The sequence below is a fragment of the Gavia stellata genome, chromosome 4 (genome assembly GCF_030936135.1).
Source record: "Gavia stellata isolate bGavSte3 chromosome 4, bGavSte3.hap2, whole genome shotgun sequence".
NCBI classification, from domain to species: Eukaryota; Metazoa; Chordata; class Aves; order Gaviiformes; family Gaviidae; genus Gavia; species Gavia stellata.
Window position 1 is genome coordinate 34,084,261 of NC_082597.1, and position 21,312 is coordinate 34,105,572.

A 21,312-nucleotide genomic window follows, 5' to 3' on the forward strand; every position below is an offset into this window, starting at 1 on the left:
TATCTTTGTGCATACAAAGTGATTCAACAGGATGAAACAACTAATTTGTTGTGCATGAAAGAAAAAGAAATCAAATGGCAAACAACTGAAACATTAACCATGCTCAGTTGCATTTTTCCATAGCAGTACTTCATAAGCAGGCAAGTTTCAAAATACAATTTTTGTATTCATACAGAACAGTCTGTGCTCAGGGCACTCGTATTTTCCAGTTTTGAAAATGTGCTTAATTATAGGTGTACTCCCTGAAGTCAATGAAAAGATTTCCACAGACTTGCCTGACCTGCAAGGATTAATTCTAGCAACTTTTCCATCATTATATTCCTTCATATAAACACAAGTTTCTGATGTGGCTGGGGTATATGCTTTTAAGCTTCCAGGAGATGAGGCAGTAGAAGACCTCACTGGACTCATGGGCTTGTTCCATCCTTCTCATATAAGGAGAAAGTTTCAACTTAGGCTTGGTATGAACATTTGTGAAATCTGTGTCGTATTTTTTGGAATATGGCTGGAAAGGCACTCTGAGTTCCATGTAGCCTGTCATGTACTTACATGCTGTATTTTCATGCCCCATTATGGAGCTGTTCTTTGAAAGAGATAATATAATATAGAAACGTTTGAGACTAAAACTCCGGTGCTGTGATGTATGTGTGTTTATTTGTTGTTTTTTACATTGGAATGGGCAGAAATTTCAGTTTTTCTCTACCTGGATCTAACAGTATCTTTTGATTGAAACTTTCATTGGTAGTCAAGTCTGAAGCGTTAAAAATGACTGATGATACCGTTACAGTGATTCGATTTTTGTAATGTGCATGTATCTCCTAAGCTTCAAGAATTCTGGGTGTATATATAACATTGTGCATTTGTGTCTTTATATACAGGCAAAGAACTGTTCTGAAGCATCTGAGAATGGATAAAGACTTCCGCTACTACTTCCAACACCCGTGGTCTCGCTTAGTTGTGGCTTACTTAGTGATCTTCTTTAACTTCTTAATATTTGCTGAGGACCCAGTATCTCACAGTCAGACAGAAGCCAATGTTATTGTTGTTGGTAATTGTTTCTCCTTTGTAACAAATAAATACCCTGAAGGAGGAGGCTGGAGATTTTTGAAGGTGCTTCTGTGGCTGCTTGCCATTCTTACAGGACTGATAGCTGGGAAATTTCTCTTCCATCAGCGCCTGTTTGGTAAGTTACATGATGCACCTGCTGACTTCCTGATAATGGCTTTCCGACTTCTGCATTTAGCTTTCTAGTCAGTGCAATTTTGTAAGCTTTGCTATTAATTGTTTCAACTGTTTAGAGCTTTATAGAACTCAGTACATCAAAGCTTACATCATCGTGGAAATTAATGCCATGTCTACTTATATAAGCATAATTCACAATGACTTCAGTCAAAAAACGCTAAAACCAGTGAAAGCTAACATGTTTGAAATACTTGAGAGGTCAGTGATTTTCAACATACTCTTGTGCATCTTTAGAGCAATTTTTAAAGCTTATTTTATAATCTTCTCGGCAATCTGCAGAAAAAACATTGTTCCTTGGGGCAGCGACACTACATGTCTCATCAAAAGTCACATAAGTGGAAGCAGAGGCTGTTGTTAGTATTAGCAGAGCTGTGCTGAAGAGCTCCCACGTGAAAACAGGAATTCTAGAGAAGTGGGACCTGTCTGTCTCTTAGTACAAGAGCGAGTCAGTGAAATGGAAAGGTAGGAAATGGAAAAAAACATGACAGTAAATGCTTTTATACACAAGATGTGACTAAACAGGGGAACTTACTGCACATGGACTGACTGAAAGGAATGGAATGACCCTGGATTAAATTCTGAGACTGAGAACTTAGATCTAAATTTATAGAGATACAAAAATACCTATCATTGTCTTAACTGAGTCATGTAGTAAATGTAGGAAATGTTGCATCTGAGGGCTCGAGGCTGTCTCTAAGTTTTAGAGATAAGTAGCAATCATGGAAAAGATTACTTCACTCCCGCCAGCTGCACCATTCTTTGAAACATCTGATTCTAGGTGTGTCATTGCTGGTCTAGATGGACTAGTCCTATATTCTTATACTGGTAGGACTGCAGGATGGATAGTTACTGGAACACCTCGAAGCACATGAGCGATAGGCCATTTCCTTAGTCTGTCTTGTTCTGTTATGATAGAAAGAGAGCCACTATTGTTTCAATAAATCAAATGTAAAGCTGTTATGTCAAGGAATGAACAAGCAAAGCCACATTAAGAGACTTCTCTTAATACAGACTTCTCTTGAAGCACTTACTGTGAAAAATACTTGAGCATCTTGATGGGTACTTGGTGGACATTTTACTGTAATGTAATGATAAATGTAAAATGTCCCTATGAAGAGGACATTTTACCTTAATTCCTGGGCTCTGGAGCAAGCACTGTCACAATAATGTTTTCCATTCTGGCTTCCACAATTGAGGAATGATTTTGTTAAATTGAAGAAGATTAGGGAAAAGTAATGGAACTGATAATAAAATTGGAAAATAAGCCCTACAGTGAGAGGATTGAGAGGGTAAAGGAAAGATTAGAGGGTGACTTGCTCAAGTTTGACTTGAAAGACAGAACCTTCAGTCCAGCAAATTTATTGCAAGGTCCAGTGCTTGGAAGTGGCAAATAGCCAGCACTTTTTTATTTAGCTGAAAGGCTAGACAATCAGTGCAACAAATTCTTACAGCATGCGGCTTCATCAAGACATGTGAATTTTTCTTTTTGGGAATATGTTCTAGTCTGACTACAGAGTAAATCTCTGCCTTCTATCTAGGTAGGTTATTATGATAATTCCTTCTGGATTTGTAAGTGTATATCACAGATAGGACTTAGCTTAACTGAAGTTTTAAACTGTCTTGCATCAGCATTACTGTCAAAAGAAGAAGGTCTGCCCATCCTTCAGTGTCTGCTTCTTTGTGCTTTTGTGCAGTTGCTTAGTGGAACAGGATGGGGAACTTACCCACATTAGCAATACCCATCTTTTATTTCTGTGAGGATCATGCCTCTGATCATACCGATATTTGTGACAGCACAAAGGAGGGATCAGCATTGGGAGGAAACTAACAGGCAAGAGATTCCTACTCCTGATGGCAGTGCTGGCTTCTGGATATTTACAGTTATGGTCTGGGTGAGCAGTATGGATGTAGTTAAAATCTGATCTGAGGCTAGTTGCTGCATGTTGAGTTTCATGGCAATTTGAGCCAATGTAGATCTGCCACAGTTCCACCCTCCTAACCCCAGCCACATCGTTTTGGTGCCTCCCTCGAGCCAGCGCTGCTGTTAATGTGATGGAGCAGCGAGCCAGCTCACGCAGCTGATCCCACGGAAAACCAGTTGCTTCTGCTGTTGTCTACAGCAACTCCTTGAACTGATGCAATCGCTTGGGTGCCAATGCTGATGCAACGGTCAAGGACTGTGCAGCCAAGATAGCTGGGGGCCATGGCAGCCCTACCTTGTGTTGGCTCGAGTGCTGTGGGATTGCACCCACACAGTGTGTCAGTGGAAGTATGCTGTTGCTTGTGATACACTGTGAGCAGATGGCAGTCTGCATGACTGAGGATCTGACTGTATTGCTGATTGATGTGGCCATGCTAGCTGTAAACTAGCTAGTGTGGATAGCGATCGCATTGATGAGATGATGAGGTGGGTTTACAGGTTGAGTGTGTCTCTGGTCTCCAGAAGATTTGTACAGCCCATGCTGAAATCTTTACTGCCAGTTATTTGCCACTATTTTAATGTCTTCACTGCCTAGAAATCCCTCATTTTATTGAGATCCTTATTGAGTATGCCCTCTGGATCTTCTGGCATCAATCACTTCATGAATTCACCCCTTGGTTGTTTTTCATTTTCCTAGTCTATCTTTTTAAGTAGCTGCTGAGTCTGTCCTTTTTTTTCTACTTAATCCTTTCTTTTTTTCATGTATAATTCTTTGGAACCATTCTATTTTTTATCCTGTTTAGTTTATTTATATTTCTTTGCTAAATTCTGTTTGTAGAGGAAATTGTGACTGGTTGTTTCTTGTGGCCTGTATATAACTTCCTGCAGTCAGGAAACCAAGTAGTACCAGTCAATCTTCCCCTGTCAGATCTTGGCTCACAGTGTATGCTGCAAATTGAAATTGAGAAGGATTAGTCTGCACATCTCACTTTAGATGAAGAGGAGTGGAAAGGATTTTCTTTCTCTATGCCCTTCCTGCTCTTTTGTCCCTTGTCTTCTGTATTTCTTGCTGCTGAGTTTGCATATGAACTAGAAAAATAGCGTAGCTAGAACTACATCGTAATACAGTTTACCATCTGTGACAGATACTGCCTGATAGCCATGACTGTCGTGAACTATACAAATAATGGAATTAAGTTCAAGCGTGTTACGTTTTTAAAAGTGGAAGGAGAATTGCTGGAAACATTATTTAGGCTTCATCTCTCTGAGTTTATACAGAGATAAGGGAGTAGGTAAACTATATTGTTGAGAAGTAGAGATCTCGACTAGAGAACATGGTGGGATGTTTTCCGTTGATAATATTCATTACAGCCTTTGAACAGTAACCTCTTCAGGGACTTCTTCAAGACACTGCTCATGACTTAAAACAAGGTTAGAAAACAATTACATTTCTTGCTCTTCAGTCAAGAAATAACTTACTTCATTTGAAAAACATCTCCCATGATAACTATTTCCAAGGAAAACAGCCTTTATCTAGTACATTCTTTATATCTTTATGGCATATGGTCAGAAGAAAAGGAATTTTAAAATTGCCTTTTGGCTGTTATCCACTATATTCTTTTGATTCATCACTAAGCATATCTTCTATTTGGTTAGTTATTGTGTTCTGCCATGCTTTTTATTTTGCAGTGGAAAATGAAAGGTCGTAGATGAATATCAGAAGTTTGGGGAAATAAAAGATAAAGATATTTCCCCCTTTTATTTTTTGTTCTGCATGAGAGAGTAACTTGAGGCAGGGAAAAGTGGTATCTTCTTTGCACTTACTTAGAGATTTCTTGATTTATTTTCTGCTTTATTAAAAGCAGAAAGAGCTTACAAACTGACCCCATTTGATGACACTATGCATTCAGAAAATGCATTCAAATCTTAAATCCTGACTTAAAAGAAATTCCTGAATAATATCTTTCACATTTTTCATATGTCTCTGGGGCACTGTCTGGTAAATAACACAGTATTTAGTGCGTAGAAAGTGTATATTTTAATTGGCATCTTCTCAGTGGATGCACAGTTGCAGTTCTGTACTCCAACCTCAGGTCCAAATTCGGAGTTCAGTGGGGGTTTTTTGGCCCAAAGTTCAGGCTGTGTCCTTTGCATCAATATATATAAATATGATCTATCATGTAAATTTAAAATCATTGTTCATTTGAATAGACTTTTAGCAGTATGGATAGATGGGCAGTATACTTGGAAAAATAATACCTTAATTTTCTCAGTCTTGCATCTTTGCTTTGACTGTTTTCCATCTATAATAATAATAATCCTTAGCTTATGCTGCATATTAGATATATGAGTTTTTAAAAATATACTTACTACAAAACGTACATGTGTCTACCTGCCCATTTTTCTGATTCTAAGTGATTATAAAGATGTATTAAAATCTGTGTGATTACAGAGACTGGATTTTATTCAATTGCCAATGATTGTGCCTGGATTTATATTTGTAAGTGCCTTTCTAAATTATGTGGGTGGAAACTAAATACTTAATATGTTTTAACAAATCATGGAAAACAAGATATATAGAACTAAAGCCATATTTCTTAAAATAGGGGGATCATAATACTGCAAGTAAATCAGACCAGTTGAATAAATGTTGGATTTAGTGTGTTGCTCTCTTACAAATGTTCACAGTATGCAGTTTGTTTAGAATTAAATGATAATCTGAGCTTCATAGACACTGGAGTGAATAAATAAAGCAGTCATTATAGGACTTGCACTGAGCTGTGGGTACACATTAATGTTGCAAATTTTTTAATGGACGGTAGTGCCGTGCTGGGAGCAATTTCATGATAGACAGTTTCAAACAAAACACCCACTGAGGACCTGTTGTCTGAAAGCATTACTCTTTTTGTCAAACATTTTATCTGGAAGGCTCTAAACGATACTGCAAACCTATTATAAACAGACTCTTCCGTGTCTGCTTTTATGCTGAAAGTTAAAGTGTGTATCAACCGAAGCAATGAATGTATGCAGATTGCAAGAGGAAATTAGACAGAATGGGATTTAGTCAGGATGATAGTGCAGTATGTAAGAAAAGTTAATCTGTTAGGTGGCTGACAGACATAGGATAAATTCATGCAATAGTACATATATGATTAATTAGTATCCTGATATATTAGGGGTCATGTTAGTGTAAAATCTGGGCTGTGGTATGGCTGCTAGTGTTGCTGTGGCATATCACTTTCATAGTGGTGCTTGTGCAATAGCTAATGAACCAAATGTGATCTGTTTTGCAAAAAAAAAAAAGAGATGTGATAAGATTTTTGCAGGGTTGTTTTTCAGCCAGATTGTTTCCCGTTCTTGTTTGTTAGTAGTTATATGAACAGTTGTGCCACCATCTGTAGGAACAAGTGCTGGGTCTATGGCAATACTTGCATCAAATTCTAACCTGATTGATAGAGCATATTCTTTTCTGTTGTCAGCTCTGTATCTTACATTACAATAAGATCTGTCACTTAATATCCAGCAACTTTGTTCCAGCTTTTTCTTTTCCATTGATGACTTCAGCCTAATAGAAAGCAACTAATGTGATAGCTGGTAAAAAATTACTGTCTTCCAGAGCCTGTTCAGTATGAATTTCAGTAACAACGATCAAGTTAATGCTGTTGAAGGCATTAAAGGTCTACTGTAATTGCTTCACAGTCAATTCACCTCTTTTGTTTCCAGTAAAATGTTGGAGCAATACAATAAGATTATTTTGGTCCTACAAAATGTGTGCCAAGGGGCCAATCTAACAATTTGCTAATAATAACACATAAATGACTGTGAGCAAGCATTTTTCAGAGCCAGAAGCCTCAACAAAAAACAACAGAAAAAAGGGAGAAGCTTACAGCCAAACACTGAATGGGTGCAGGCTCATCAGATTCCAGGTCTGGCACATTGCCAGTAGTTAAGATGTCAGTTTAAAATAAACTTTACATCATTCATGAGGGAGACCACAAGTGACCTTTGAAATATAAATAAAAAGTATGCAAGTGATCTCCTAATTTCTTCTTTTACTCTTGTATTTTTAGAAGATCTGTAACTTCTTACTGCTTCCTCTCTTCAGGCTCAATGAGAAGAGTGCCATTGTCTGCTCTTAGCATTAATTGTAAAATCAGTCTGATACCATATTACCCCTCGGTAGTAGATTATAGAGTTTAATTGGAGAGGTACAGGCAGTAGCTACAAAAAGATAATTCTCTCTTCAGTGAAAGCTTTGATTCTACCGGAGGCTCATCTCCCATTCCCCAAGCAGCAGCATGAGACTGCGAGAAGAGCTACATGTGTGAGACTATCCGTAATGGGAAGGCTCTAGAGAATATTTAGCATCTAGTGACTGAAAACTAAAAATAAGTTCTTTACTACTTAATATTGATGTGTCAACTCTGTGTTTTGATCTTTTTGACATGACTTTCAGATTTTGCTTTCCATTTGAGACTGGGAGTGAGTTTAGAATGATGCCTGCCACTTACAGGAATAATATGTCTCCGTTCTCCAGTTTCCAGAAATAGAAGTGAGTTTATTCCTAGCAGGAGCAGCCTGATGGGTATAGTGCAGGTGCAGCCTAGTGCAGGGGCAAATTTCTTCTATCCTTATTCCATACAGCAAGGAGATGGAGGGAGTGTTAGTGTGGAACATCACCTTGCCGTGTGCCCGATGGAGAGCCCCAAGGGGAACATGATCTCCATGGTCATGCTGTGCCCTTTCAAAGATCCCCTTGGGCTGTCAGAGTGGCATGAAGGTCCTTCATGTACCAGACAACATTTCTCTTTGTGTGATCCTGCTGGGACTTCAAATCAGACAGTGTGACTGCTTTATGAAGTTATATGTTTCCTTTTTTTAAAAAAAAATCCAAAATGAAAAACCCAACATTCTCGGCTGTAAAAAACTTTGAATACATTCTCAGGATTTAAGAACTATTTAGCAAATAATAAATGTGGTTCTTAAAGATATTTTGCATATGGCAAAATTAAAGAATTTGTAAATGTACCGACTAGCCAGAGTGACTTTTGAGGAGGAGGGATCAGTAATTGTTCCCTGTGAGACAGGTAGGGCAGTAACACAGTATTTCTAAATGTGATTCCTGAGACAGACGAGGCACATAACCTCATTTCAGATGCTGGCAAACAGTTTTCTGCTTTCTTTTTTCTCTCTTCTCATCAGAAGGGGCAGTACGCCATTCCCCTCTGGGTAGCCCCTGCCAGGGGATGGCAGGACCAGCAGAGACTTTTCTTCTTTGAGGATTCACACTCTCCCTGGTGCCTCCAGGTGGGAATGGAGTCTCCCTGGGGCAGACTGGGTGTCTCGGTAGAGGTAGCAGCAGAGCCTCAGGGCAAGGCGAACTGAGTCGAGAACAGTACATGTTGAGTATATTGTAAGAAGCAATGATCTTCTGAAGCTTTTACAAACAAAGGACTTTTAGTCCAAATTTTCTCAAAGCTTGGTTCAGATAAAGCATTATAATTTCATTTGTTAGTAGTAAGGTGAGATGTTCTTACCCATCTACCATGTTTCACACCAGAGACAGCTGCATTTTAGTCCTAAACAGAGTAATTTCCACCATATATTACATAACTACCTCTTAGGAATTCTTTGACATTTAATCCACAAATAGCCCTCACTTGTTATTGCCTAATCACCAGCATGTTATGGTTGCTTGGTGCCATTATGAAGGCCTCATTAGAATAGGCTTCCACTGTGTAGTTATGCAGCTGCCCAATCTCTGCAGCACAGCATAGGAGTAGATGACTACATAGGTGTTTGGGAGCAAGACTATTCTGAAATTTTCAAGTAAAAATGCTGATGGTAGTTTAATGATGGTTATGATGGCATTTTAATGATGACAATGGTAATTAGAAAAACATTGAGTGTTTTCCTGTTTGATATAAATTTCCAAAAACATTTAAAATGTTTAAAGTGATGTTCTCCCTTAAGCTCAGCAAAGCAGGAATTTAAGATTTCTGAGATTACATAGCCAAAGATGCAGAAAAATAATTTATTAAGACACGAGTTAAAAATTGCAGGCAACACTCATGTTTTCATGTTTTCCACATTGCCTTATCTGTTCCACTTCTAACATGGTAACGTCTGCCTTTTCTTTGTCTTAGGCATCTACCACTTAATTACCTAGAATGATAAAAATTAATATCTTTTGCATATTCAGATTGACCATTGAATAAGTTATGGCAAAGTAGCTGATGTAGATGTGATTATCACCTATTTGTTTTTATGATTTATAAGACTTTAGAACATTACAAACTTTGTGGGTTAAACCAGTGATACTTCTGGCTCAGTATCTGGCAGTAGCCCACTGTGGATGCTAAGATAAAGTATAGGAATAGGAAAGACTGTACTGATAACTCCCAGAATAGTTTCTCAGCTTCCAACGATTTGTTCAGAATTCAAACAAAAATATGTCTATTTTTAGATGCCTTTGACAGTCATTCTGAATACAAATAATAAAGGTAGTAGTTAACAGTAGTCTTCGTTCGTGCCTACCTGTTACTAAGAAGCAAATTCTTCTCAGATTTTCACACGTACTCATAAACCCCCAAATTTAGTGAGTCCTTCATCCTCCTGCTTCTGTTAAGGTAGTGGGAAACTTATTGGTTTTGGCCATTTGTCTGAAGTCCAGAGAAACTGAAAATTTAAAAACAAACTGTCAGTTGAAAAGAGGCAGAGTCTTCTGCTGAGGTCATCCCATCTTTTAAATTGCCTTGAATTCATCGTTCGTCTGTAACACTGGGGTATGATCTTTTAAAGTGGACAGCTGCCTAGGGCTTTGTAGGCTCCCTTATGCACATGTTAAATAATGTTTTCTATTTCTGGGACACTGATGCAATGTGTGTCTACTAAGAAGCACACTTTCCTTTAATACTAAAGCAAAGAAGAAACTAAATCTGTACAAGATTCAGTTAAAGTCAAGCATGCTAAACAAATAATGAAAATGAGATATTTTGGTAGAGAGAGCATAAAGAGATAAGGCAGGATCGAGGAAAATGTTCCTAGAGAGTCAAAGGAGCAATAATATTTAATTTTAGTTTACTTGAGAAAAAGGGAACAAGCCCTAAAATTTGATATATCCCAGCTTTAATTAACAAAACCCCACAGATATCCTAGCTTTCTTGCTAATCTGTGGTCGTAGATGTAAGTGGCAAAAAATATGGATCTTAATTCATTCTTGATGGTGCAATGTGTTGGAATTTCATGAGATATAGGAAGTGAAGAAGAAACTAAAACCTAATATTTTATGTGGAACTTTTGTGGAGTTCCTGATCAGCTACTCCCCACAAGACTTTTCCGTGGAACAGTTACCCCATTTGCTGCAGAGCACAGGCTCTTCATTCACCTTCTCCTGTGGGTAGTGCCCTGGAAATCAGACTGACACATGATATAATTACATTACAAGACAAAAATTGAGAGTAGGAATTCTCATGTTACTTACATTGAGGTATATTCAATGTAAGTATATATTCAATCCTTCTTTTTCATGTTTTATAGTTACAAACATTATCCCTCAAGAAACATGCCATAAAGCCGTCTCACACATCTTGTTGAGGGAAGCAGGTTAAGCCTGTTCTGGCCCTTTCCTTGGTGTGACGTATTATGGAAAGGTGAATTTCTTCAAAGACTGCTTCCTCAGAGATGGAAGAGCATGTGTATTCTTAAGTATGTCAGTGTCACTTAGGTGTCTTTGGCACTATGAAAGGCACTATTAATTTTGTGACCGAATAATTCATATTATTTGAAATTGAACCCCTTTATAACTAGACCTCTCAAGGAGTCTCAGTGGATATTTTGTGAGCATTGTAAATGCCTCAAAACAAAATTTATCATTATTTTTCAATACATACAAGATGTATTGAATGTAGTCTAATAAGATATTCCTAACATAACTACTACTTCGAAATGAGTGAAGACATTTTTGACTCTATTGAAGAGGTTTGAATTCCTTACTCTGAGAGGGAAAGACTCTTCCTCTGAAAGAGCTGGAAACGTTCAGCAGCAAAACTGAGAAAGTGCCCCATAACCTCAAAGAAACAAGTGCCCTGTACTGTTTGCTGTGCCTGTTTCCTGTTAAGACACTACCGTCTCAAGATGGAGAGCTCTTTTTTGGCTATTTGAAGATTAAGATGCTGCACGCTATCTTGCTGCACATAAAGCATTCTGGACCTGAAAGCTGAATCATTGACATGCCTTTATTATTTCTCTTTCTCTTAGATCCTGAACTGTATAAATATTCGTCTATCTAAAAGTTGGACAGATGTACCTTTAGAGGTGGAATGCCTTTCTGTAGTGATACCAGATTTCCCAGGGAACAGCCTTTTGCCATAGTAATGTTTAGAGGTGGATGGAAAAGGCTTTCTTCCCGAACAGTTCACCAGCACCTTTCTTCTTTGATTATTTCAATTTTGATCATTCAGACCTGTCTGGTGAATCAAACTCTATCTGAGTCGTCTCTAATCTTAGTTAGTTTGGCACTTGTAAGAGGCTCTGCAAAGTGCTTTAGTGGAGGATTATACTGTACTTGCTTCCTTTGTGACACTGAAGTTCGGGAAAGGCCACGTGCATGTCTCCTCACCAGCAGGAAGCTTCTCCCTGGGGGGTGACCTTAGTTTTTAATGGTTTAAACTGTTTGAACTGCATCCTTTACCATTTCTCAGTGAAAATGGCCTTTCTAGTGACTGTTGTCTAAGCTAAAAGAGCTGATGAAATCCAGGCTCTCAAAGTATGCCCAGATATTGCATTCCTTAGTGGTCACTTTTAGACTTAGTCCAAAGTTCACAGGTAAAAGAGTCAGAATCTCACCTTAGCCCGTCAGTCCATCCTCATTTCCCCTTTTCTTTCCCAAGTCTCACCAAAATCTTACCCAATCCCAGATGACATAAAACTTAGAACTCTTCAGACGTTGCACAGGCTGAAGTGTTTTATTAGAAAAACAGCAATCATTTCAGCTCTCAGTAGTTAAGGTTTTTATTGTGGATGTGAAGGTCTTACAGAGGCAGTCTGTGTGTACCCAGAGGTTATCAGAATGCCTTTCTGGGTGTCAGACTAAATCTTATCTTGGCTGAGGCTCATATAAGGTTGTGTATGAAATATGAATTATTGATCCTTGGATTTCCAGATGCGGTTTGATGTCCTGATACTGTTGGTGCGGAATTGATGTAGATCATATGCTTATGTTGGTATGGTTGTCTTAAAACTTTTTTTTATGTTGGTCTCTCCTTTTGACTTCGGACTTCAGACAAGTGTGCAAATGTCTCTCCAGACATGCATTTTCTGTAAGTTACACCAGGAATGGGTTTTTCCTAACCTTACAGAAACTGTGGCTCTTTACAATGCATCAGCTCCACCACGGTTTCCACGCCTCACTTTCCAGCAAAACTAACTGCTCAGCTGGGATTCGGCTTTTATCAAGAAAATGAATGCTAACAGATCTGTTATTCTCATGCTGTGGTAATGGTTATGCCATATGAGCTCCTGCTGTTGTATAACAGAGGTGGTTGTTGCAATTACAGTCTATGTAAACAACTGGCCAGAACCACATTTACCAGAGGAAAATTAGCTTTGAGAAGCAATTCAGACTGAAATAATTATCTTTCAACAGAGCAGCACCTTCTAGTGGTGTTGAATGAATATGGCAGCTAGTTAAACCGAGATTCTCTCTAAATAAGGAGTCGTAAATATGCCTGATGAAGAATAGTAATGAATATTTCTGTACACTACTTTTGTGATTAAATTGATAATTCATTTAAAAACAAAGGAAAAACCAAACCTAAGTAGAGAAAGCATATATTTGAAAAAACTACACTTTTCAATTACAGCTCTCCCCCTGCCAACCTGTTAGCTTACTAGCTTTTTATTCACTTACCATTAAATAGTATTTTTATGTGTTCTACTGTGGAACATACCCACCTTTTGGCTTTTTTTAGTAATGAAAATTTTATTTCATTATATATCTGATTTAGCTCCAAAGGAAATTTGCTATGGAACTGTTACTTTGTCCAAAATTTCACTGATTGTTAACACAGTTTCTCCATCCAGTTTATTTCTAGTAAAGATATATTTCTCAGTATACTATTTGCCATGGTTACTCACTTTTGCAAATAGCATAGTATCAAATGATTTAAAATTAAATTTTTCCAAAATTACTTCTAAATACAGCAGATATGGTGGTTTAGCTGATATTGTGGATTTCTACTCCTTCGATTTGTATGTAGTAAATAATCCTTTTTGGATGCCATTACCTAGTGTACATAATAAAAATGAATAATGTGCTATTTCTAGAAAGGCAAATTAGGGCTAATGAGCAATGCTTAATATTATGTCATTGCAGGAGATTTGTTTTGTACATTAGTGGAAGCTATCTGTGTGAAACATATTCATACTCAGATTTTCATTGGGTTCCTTTGAATTTTGCAACTTTGTGAAAAAATGTCAAATATGTAAAGTTTGATTTGCAGGTGGTTAAAAGAAGACATGACTTTAGTTCCACTTTTTAATTCTGTGAACATAATCCTGTGTTATCAAAGTAGAGAACTTGACCTTTTTTCTGAAGAACTTTTTGGCATCTGGAAACTTCAGCCCAAAGTTGAGATAGGTCTTGCAAACATTTTAACCAGTGAAAGCTCATTCCATATCACTTTTTTCACATGTGCCATTATGAAATAGATTTATTGAAATAACTATTATTTTTGCATCCTCTATCCCATGGTAGGAGGGCAAAGGGGTGGTAAGACAATTGGGAACCTGGGGCAAAGTTAATGGAGTTGGGGCTTTGTCTAGTGCTTCTGTAGCAGGGGGCATAAAATTCTGCAAAATATCGAAAGTGTCACGCAGTCACTTGTTAGAAGTACAACTGCCTAACCCTTAGGCTGTTTTGAGTCTGGTAGAATAATAATCAGCTTTCCTGCAGTAGGAGCTATGCTGCTTGCAGCACATACTAATATTGATATAGGGCTCAATTAACTGATTTTATCCCTTTTTGGTGTGCAGACAAGTGTCTGTCTGGACACATATACAGATGCTAGTTGAGAATTACATAGCCTATGAAACAATAGTTTTCACCAAGTCTGAAAACTCTCGGATCTAAGGGCATGCCCCCATATTCCATTGCAGGCTAGAGAGCCACCTTGGTTGTCATTGGAATATACTTTCTCTTGGTCCCACAACATCAATTCTCCACTTGTCTTGTGTGTTTGAAATGCAAACACACTCTGTAACCTCTGGGGTTCCTGTTTCTGCATTGTGAGGTTTATTCAGTGTCCAAAAGAGACAGCATAGTTGCAAGTATTTATTGAAGACAAGAAATAAAGCAAAACCCATGCTTAAATTGTACATAGTGAGATTAAATCAGAAAGCTGTCTCTGGCCAGGATTTCTTTTTTTCTGCGTACTTTATGCCTTTGATTAGAACTAGAGGGAGGGAACCTCCTGCATGGGAACGCTTATCCACTGAGAGGGTCTAGACAAAAAATAACATACTCTGTTCTTGACCAGGAGAGAGTCAACCTCATTTTTTTTTATTAAAATGAGCATTGTTTCACTTCCTTTGAGACACAAGTTGTTTTTGTTAGAACACCTGCTATCTCCTGTATTTGACTGACCAAGTGACTACTTTTTTGCCTCAAGAAAATGTAAGTCTCTTTTCTCTCTTGCTCTCTGCCAGTTTTTGATGGCTCAGCATGTAGGCTTCCTTGTGATCCTTACATTCCCTGCATTGAGTCCCAGAGGCAGCATTGCTTGCCTTAGTCCCATAGAAAATCTCTGGCAAAGCTCATGGTCAAATCTAAAACTATTTTGAGAGTTCCAGTCCAGCACTGGAGTTAACTGTGGGTGGCTCTTTTCTGCTGACCTCCACTGCATGTATTTGATAGAAAGGGGCATTGCTCATTCGAATCATGCTAAAGGTTTATTATGCATATTTGCTATTCTTTAAATATATTATTTAAACATATTAAACTATTTACATATAAACATATTAAACTATGTTTGTGTTTTTATATGTTTATATTAAAATCAAGTTTGTCATTTACTGCAACATAATACTGCATTTTGGACCACTTTTACTTACTGCAATAAGTATTTGTAAACCTGTAGATTCTTCTAGATGGCTGAGGACGAAATCTGCTTTGTTTACTGACTCAAAAAATGCTTTATAAATGTTTATTTAAAAAGGCCGCGTAATAGATAGCTTGTAAGCAACTCCATTTATTGTTAAAAATAAGCTTGCAAATCAGTTTCAGTGCAGATTCAGGAGAAAAGAGCAAACAGTTTGGAAAAAATTGAAATAATTATTTTGACAAGTCGTTACAGAGTGTCACTGAACTGGTATTGAAAAACAGAGATTACAGCACTGACCTTCAGATTTCAACATCAGCATTATATGGGATACAAATACTACTATATTTCTTTTACCTACTGTGAAATTTGGATTCCAGTAAATTCAAAGAAGGAAAATGTAGTTTCTGTTAGGCACTACAGATAAGATGATGAGACATTGTAGCTCTAAAATGAGAAAAAGGAGGAGGATCATGAAATTACTTGTACTGGTCTGGCAGTTAAAAAAAAGGAGGTTTCTTAAAAATGCTAAAAATTCTTAAAGAGTGCAAAAATATAAATAACACTTACATGCCCTCTAACCAACTTTTGTTATGCAGTAAGGGCATCTAAAGAGAGGAAATTTTTTATCATGTTCATTTTATAACCTAGGATACAGTCACATAGAATTAAAAGATTTGCACCTCAAGAACAAGTGTGTTAGCATTTTCTATTGCTAACGCAGGTTTTTAAGTTGCTACCTACTAAAAATATTCTAAAACATTATAGGAAATCAATATCTATTTTTACAGGTTTCCTTTTAACTGCATCAGCCCAATTGTCTAAACCTGAAGTAATAACATCAGCAAGGGTAAAGTCTGTAATTAAAATTATATGTTAAAACTCTATAATGGAAATTGACAGATGCAGAAAAATTCTGAATTAAGCCTGCCTACACACTGTAATTCCGGCATAACTTTAAGTCTTCCCGTATTATCTGCATTTTACAGCTTTTTCATAACAGCAGCTCGAGGTATTGCGTCTAGGTAATAGAAATGATATTAGTGTAAAGCAAAGAGGGAGAGGTGGTGCCTTTATGAATCCCCTGCAACATTCCATAAAGCAGATGGCACCCTGGTCTCAATTGCCTTTGGGTAATCCACTAAGGAAAAGAAAATGTCAGCCCTTTCCTTGCAGCAGCAAAAGGCCATTTTCCTGTTCCTATTTTCTTGTTAGAAAATGAATGTGCATTCCTATGAACGTTTGTATTTCTGTTCTTTTTTCTTTGAGAAATAGCAAGCAGTCTTTAAAGACTATGTGGCACTTTAGGGGAAGGCAGAGTGCTATATATGTTTCACCTGCATTTGCTCACCTGTGGTTTCTAGTTCACGTCGGGCCCTTGAGACCACCCAAATCAGGTAAGACAGGCTGCACAAGAAGCCTGATGGAAAGGCATCTGGCTACTGATGTCGATCTTCTGATCGGCATTGTCCGGACTGACGGGAAACTGGAGATCCTAGGTTCCCATTGCCCTAGCACACCACGTACTTTGCAAGGGCATCACTTTTCTAGCTAGGTCAGTAGCTGAGACCTTGAATATGTACGATTTGTGACATTAGGCTGCATTTTACCTTAGACTGCAAAAGCTGAGAACTGCAGTGCTCCCTGATTAAGGTTCACCTTTCCCAGTCGGAGGAAGCCCCATCCATGCTGAGTCATGTGAAGAGGAGGGGGCTGAGCTGGTAAGTGGTAAGTTGGGAGAAGGCCTGAAAAGAGGGCTTGGGGGGCTATAGAGGTGGTAGGTCACTGCACGGGGGCCAGCACTTCTCGTCTCCTCTGACAGCAAGCTCCAGGCACAGCATGGGGAGACTTGGCAGCCCTGAGCCTCAGATGTTTCTCTGACAGGCAGAGAAGCAACGTTTCCCTGCGAGGCAGATGAATGGACTTAGCCACATTACTTGCCTCTGCCACAGTTCCTCCAGCTGTAGAATCAGTCTAGGCATATTTTTTCTTTCTGCCTAAAGAGCTTTGGCTTCCACTGATGAAAGCAGTGTACAAAGGTGAAGTATTTTAACTGCCTTGGGGTACTGTTTGTCATGGCTTTTTGCCAAGTGAGGTGTTTCTGAGGCTTGGAAAAGAAAAACTTTGATATCAGAATACATTAATTTATGTATATTGAAGAGAAAACCAAACTTTCAGGAACATTTGAACATTTTTATTTAGAAGGTAAGCTCATGTCTGAATAAGTGTGACAATTTCAGGTAGTTTGTCTGTGAGATAAAAGTATTACGAAGACAAATGGAGAACAGTGGATGCATAAAGATGGCTTTCCTTAGAAAGCAGCTTTGGGACATACTTTGTAGCAAAATTTACCTCTTCAACTTAGAGGGTTTTGTTTTCACAATTTTTGCTTACAAAACAATCCTGATTTACTACAATTTACTACAATTTACCATAGTAAATGAGAAAGTTGTTTCTCTGACCACAGCTGAGCACTTGCATAAACAGTCAAATCTTTCAGGCCATGCTCTATTTCGCATTCACCTAGTATATTGCAAAGATGTCCACCACTCAGGATCTAGATATGGTACATGAAAGCTACCCATACCTTGCAGTCAGTTTTGTAGGTTAATACTTTATTACAGTATTCAGTAATGTGTTAAACTCATTATAACAGTTGGGCATTTAATTGGATACCATGTCCTCAGATTTAATCCAAACAAAGATCTGTGAGAAACCAGTATTGCAACATACTTGTCATAGCAGAAGATGTTGACTTTGGCTCTTAGCTCTTTAGTTTATTGTTCGCTTATTGTAGCAAAATGGAATAAACTTATTTAATTTTATTTGTTTATGTCATTCAATCTGGGGAATATTATAATAAAACATTTTAGGAGCATGTATTTCCAAATAAAAATATGACCAAGTAAATATGAACAGATGTCTTGTGCCTTTTAACTCTTATTTTGTAGAAAACCTTTGATTTTAGTCAGGACAACATTAACATTAGTTCAACCTAGTTGAACAAAAACGCTTTAAAAAAGTGTGTTTAATTGATTATAGAATCACTTATGAACAGGCAAACAAATGTCTAGAAGCCTTGTCAGCTACTAGGGTGTATTCATAGCTGAGTATCATGAGGAACATGAATAGCTGAGGGTAAGAGAGGGATGGACCTTTCATTACTTTTGTGTCCTGAAGATAATTTTTAAAGATTACCATGTTGTGTGAGATGCCTGGGCCGGGAGAACAGACGACAGAGGCACTGTGACACATACTTTTTGTAGCGATACCCTCATCTTCTTTTTTCCCTTCTGCTCTTCATTATTTGGGGTTGGTTGGGAATAATCTTTTCAGAAGCATAAGGTGGTTTCTTTGCTTTTCCTTCCCCTTTTTCTCTTATGTGTACGAGTACCTTGGGACCTCTGTTATAGATGGCTTTATCAATAGAAAATTAATGAGTTTTATAGGATTGTGTGGACCATGTAGGATTGCTTCCAGCTACAGAAACAGACATGGAAACAAGGATTTACTTTTGTAACACGGTTTATTCCATACTTTTCGTCAGTGGGACACAAAAAGGAGCAATGCAGAAAAACGGATTTTACTAGAGTTTCAGAGTCCAAACAGTTTGTCCCTTGTTCTGCAGGTGAGCCCAGAACAGTGAACTGAGGAGCTAGGGCATCCACCTTACTCAGTCCTACATAAGTGAACTAGAGGAGTCTCCAGCTTGCTCCTGCCTGTCCCCAGCAAAGAGCTTAGAGTAAGGCAACCATCCATACTGCCTGAATCTCTTGCTCATGTTCTTGGGTGTCAGGGAGGATCAAATGATACGCAGCAGAAATCAGATTCATCTTGATACATAATATTTCGTGGCAATTTTTTTCTTCTGAGTTGGCTGAGATCTGAATTCTCCCCTGGAAAAGCAGATCCCTGCCTGTTTGCTTCCCCAGTCCTTCCCTGGTCACTGGCACAGCACAGGAAGCGCTCCTTGATACTCTCCCAGGCCCATGATGGTAGTTGCTGGCATTGCTCCATCATGAGTGCCCTGGACCATGCAGCTCTTTGGTAGGGTGATGCTGACAGAAAGTAAAAAGCATCTCATTTTCCGTCTTTCTATGTGAGTATACTGCATAGTTTAGTCACACAGAGAATATAAAGGTCATTCTTGTTCAGTTAAATGCATTTTATGTTCTGATTACCTGACCAGAATGAAATTTATCCCTAGCTTTTTTTTGAGTCAGACTCTCACATTGACTTTAAAGTATTTACTTACTGTTGCCTTAGTTTTTCTTTTTACGCACTGAAACACAGGCAGAGAAACCCTAGACTTTGCTTGAGAATCTCTGCAATCTGCATTAATGCTGCTTGCAAAAGGCATTGCATATGAGTTGTGGAGGGTTATCTGTGAAGATTTTTAATTATTGTATTCATCTTGAGCTCACTGGAGGCTTTAAATCCAATCTTTAATTGAAATTTTTAGTTTTATTCTCACCAGCTTTGGGTGCTTGTGAGCACAGGCTGCATTCGTAGGTGTTACAAAGGCAGCACTTCAAGAGGAAACAATTCCAATTTTTTCCAAAGTCAGGAAGTGACTTTGATAAGGTTTTTCACAATTTCTTCTGAGTTGAATGCTTCTTTCCTCATTAACAACAACAGGTTTTTCTAATGATGCTGAATATGTAATAGTAATATCAACATCTATATAGTAGATAGTATGCAGCAAGAATATAATGATCTGTCTGAACAGAAAAACAACTGTTTTGCTATTAAAAACCTCTAGAATATTTAGAGAAGCTGGTCTAAGTCATTGTTGTCTCTCCTGGAAAGGTCACATATTAGAAGTCCTGGCAGGTAAAACCTGAGAATCTCTGCTTCCCAGAGGTGTGAAGTTATCTTTTCTAGCCCAGGACTGCAGTGAGTTTTCATGTTTAATTTTGTGTCTAGAAAAGTGTATTTTGATTTCACATTGAATTTTACCCAGCCCGAACACCAACAAATTAACTTGCTGAAAAGCAATACTGAGGTGGAGAAAGGAGAAAGAAACAGTGTGTCTGTTCCTTTAAAGATAGATTGAAAGATAAAAATGGCAAGTGTTTGATTTTGGAAATAGCTTACTGTTTACAATCTTGGGTGCAATCCGGTGGGGGCAATAAACTCATTTAGCCCAGACCTTCACCCTAATCTCTCCTGTTCTATGTTTTTTCATGCTGAGAGCACCTTTGTCACTAAATGACATTGACACTTTGTGTATCAGTCTGAGATATAAGTGTATATTATAGTAGGTAATTGCTGATGGGTGTCCATTCATGGATTAAAAAGCTCACTTTCTTAAGGAAGCCAATGTGTTGTTAATAACCCTGCCATGTTTCCAACAGACAATTCATGTGTAAAAAAAAAAAAAAAATGAATATTTTTCTTTTAAAATAAGAGAAATTAAAAGATTAAGAAATTGTCAAAGGAAAGAAGCAGCACTTAGAATGAGGTGAGTACATAACTCCCCTGCACAGAATATAGGCATTCAATTTTGCTATGAGATCCTGTGAGATTGCTAGTACATCCGAACACATGTAAAGTGTTTCAGATTGTCAGAACCTGGTTCTTCATTTCATGTCACAGTTATAGACAATTAAAAAAACATTGTTCTAGATATTATATGTACATTTACTCAGTACAATTGAAACATACAATAGAGATTTAATATCAATGTAGAATAGAATTATTTTCACATAGAGACACATGAGGACAAAATGATATTAAAACTATGGAAATTAAAGAATTAAGACACTGCACAAAGTATATTGAAAAGTACTTTGTCATAATAACTTCTGAAAATAAAGGTAATGTGCTCACTGGTATATGGGCTTTTATAACTAACAAGGAAGTATGCAAGACTTTACAAGAAAGCACATCAGCAGGTGGTTGATTATGGAGCATGATTATTTTGCCCATACAGTGTGTTGAGAAGACACATATTTAACCCTTGAAGGTGGATGTTCTTTGATGACTATACATTGTGCTCTTTTAATTATTAAAGTGCACTGTAGACTAATTACCTTAGACTGTCCTGAA

The 21,312-nt window shown here is 37.8% G+C and overlaps 1 protein-coding gene across 1 annotated transcript in view; it reads left to right on the forward strand.

The window, feature by feature from the left end:
- Positions 1 to 891: 891 nt before the first annotated feature.
- Positions 892 to 21,312, forward strand: part of TMEM117 (transmembrane protein 117) — a 212,464-nt gene continuing 192,043 nt past the window's right edge. The window contains exon 1 of the mRNA XM_059817146.1: positions 892 to 1,183. Within this exon, the coding sequence (XP_059673129.1) occupies positions 907 to 1,183 (277 nt within the window). The 5' untranslated portion in view covers positions 892 to 906. The remainder of the gene's footprint in view (positions 1,184 to 21,312) is intronic.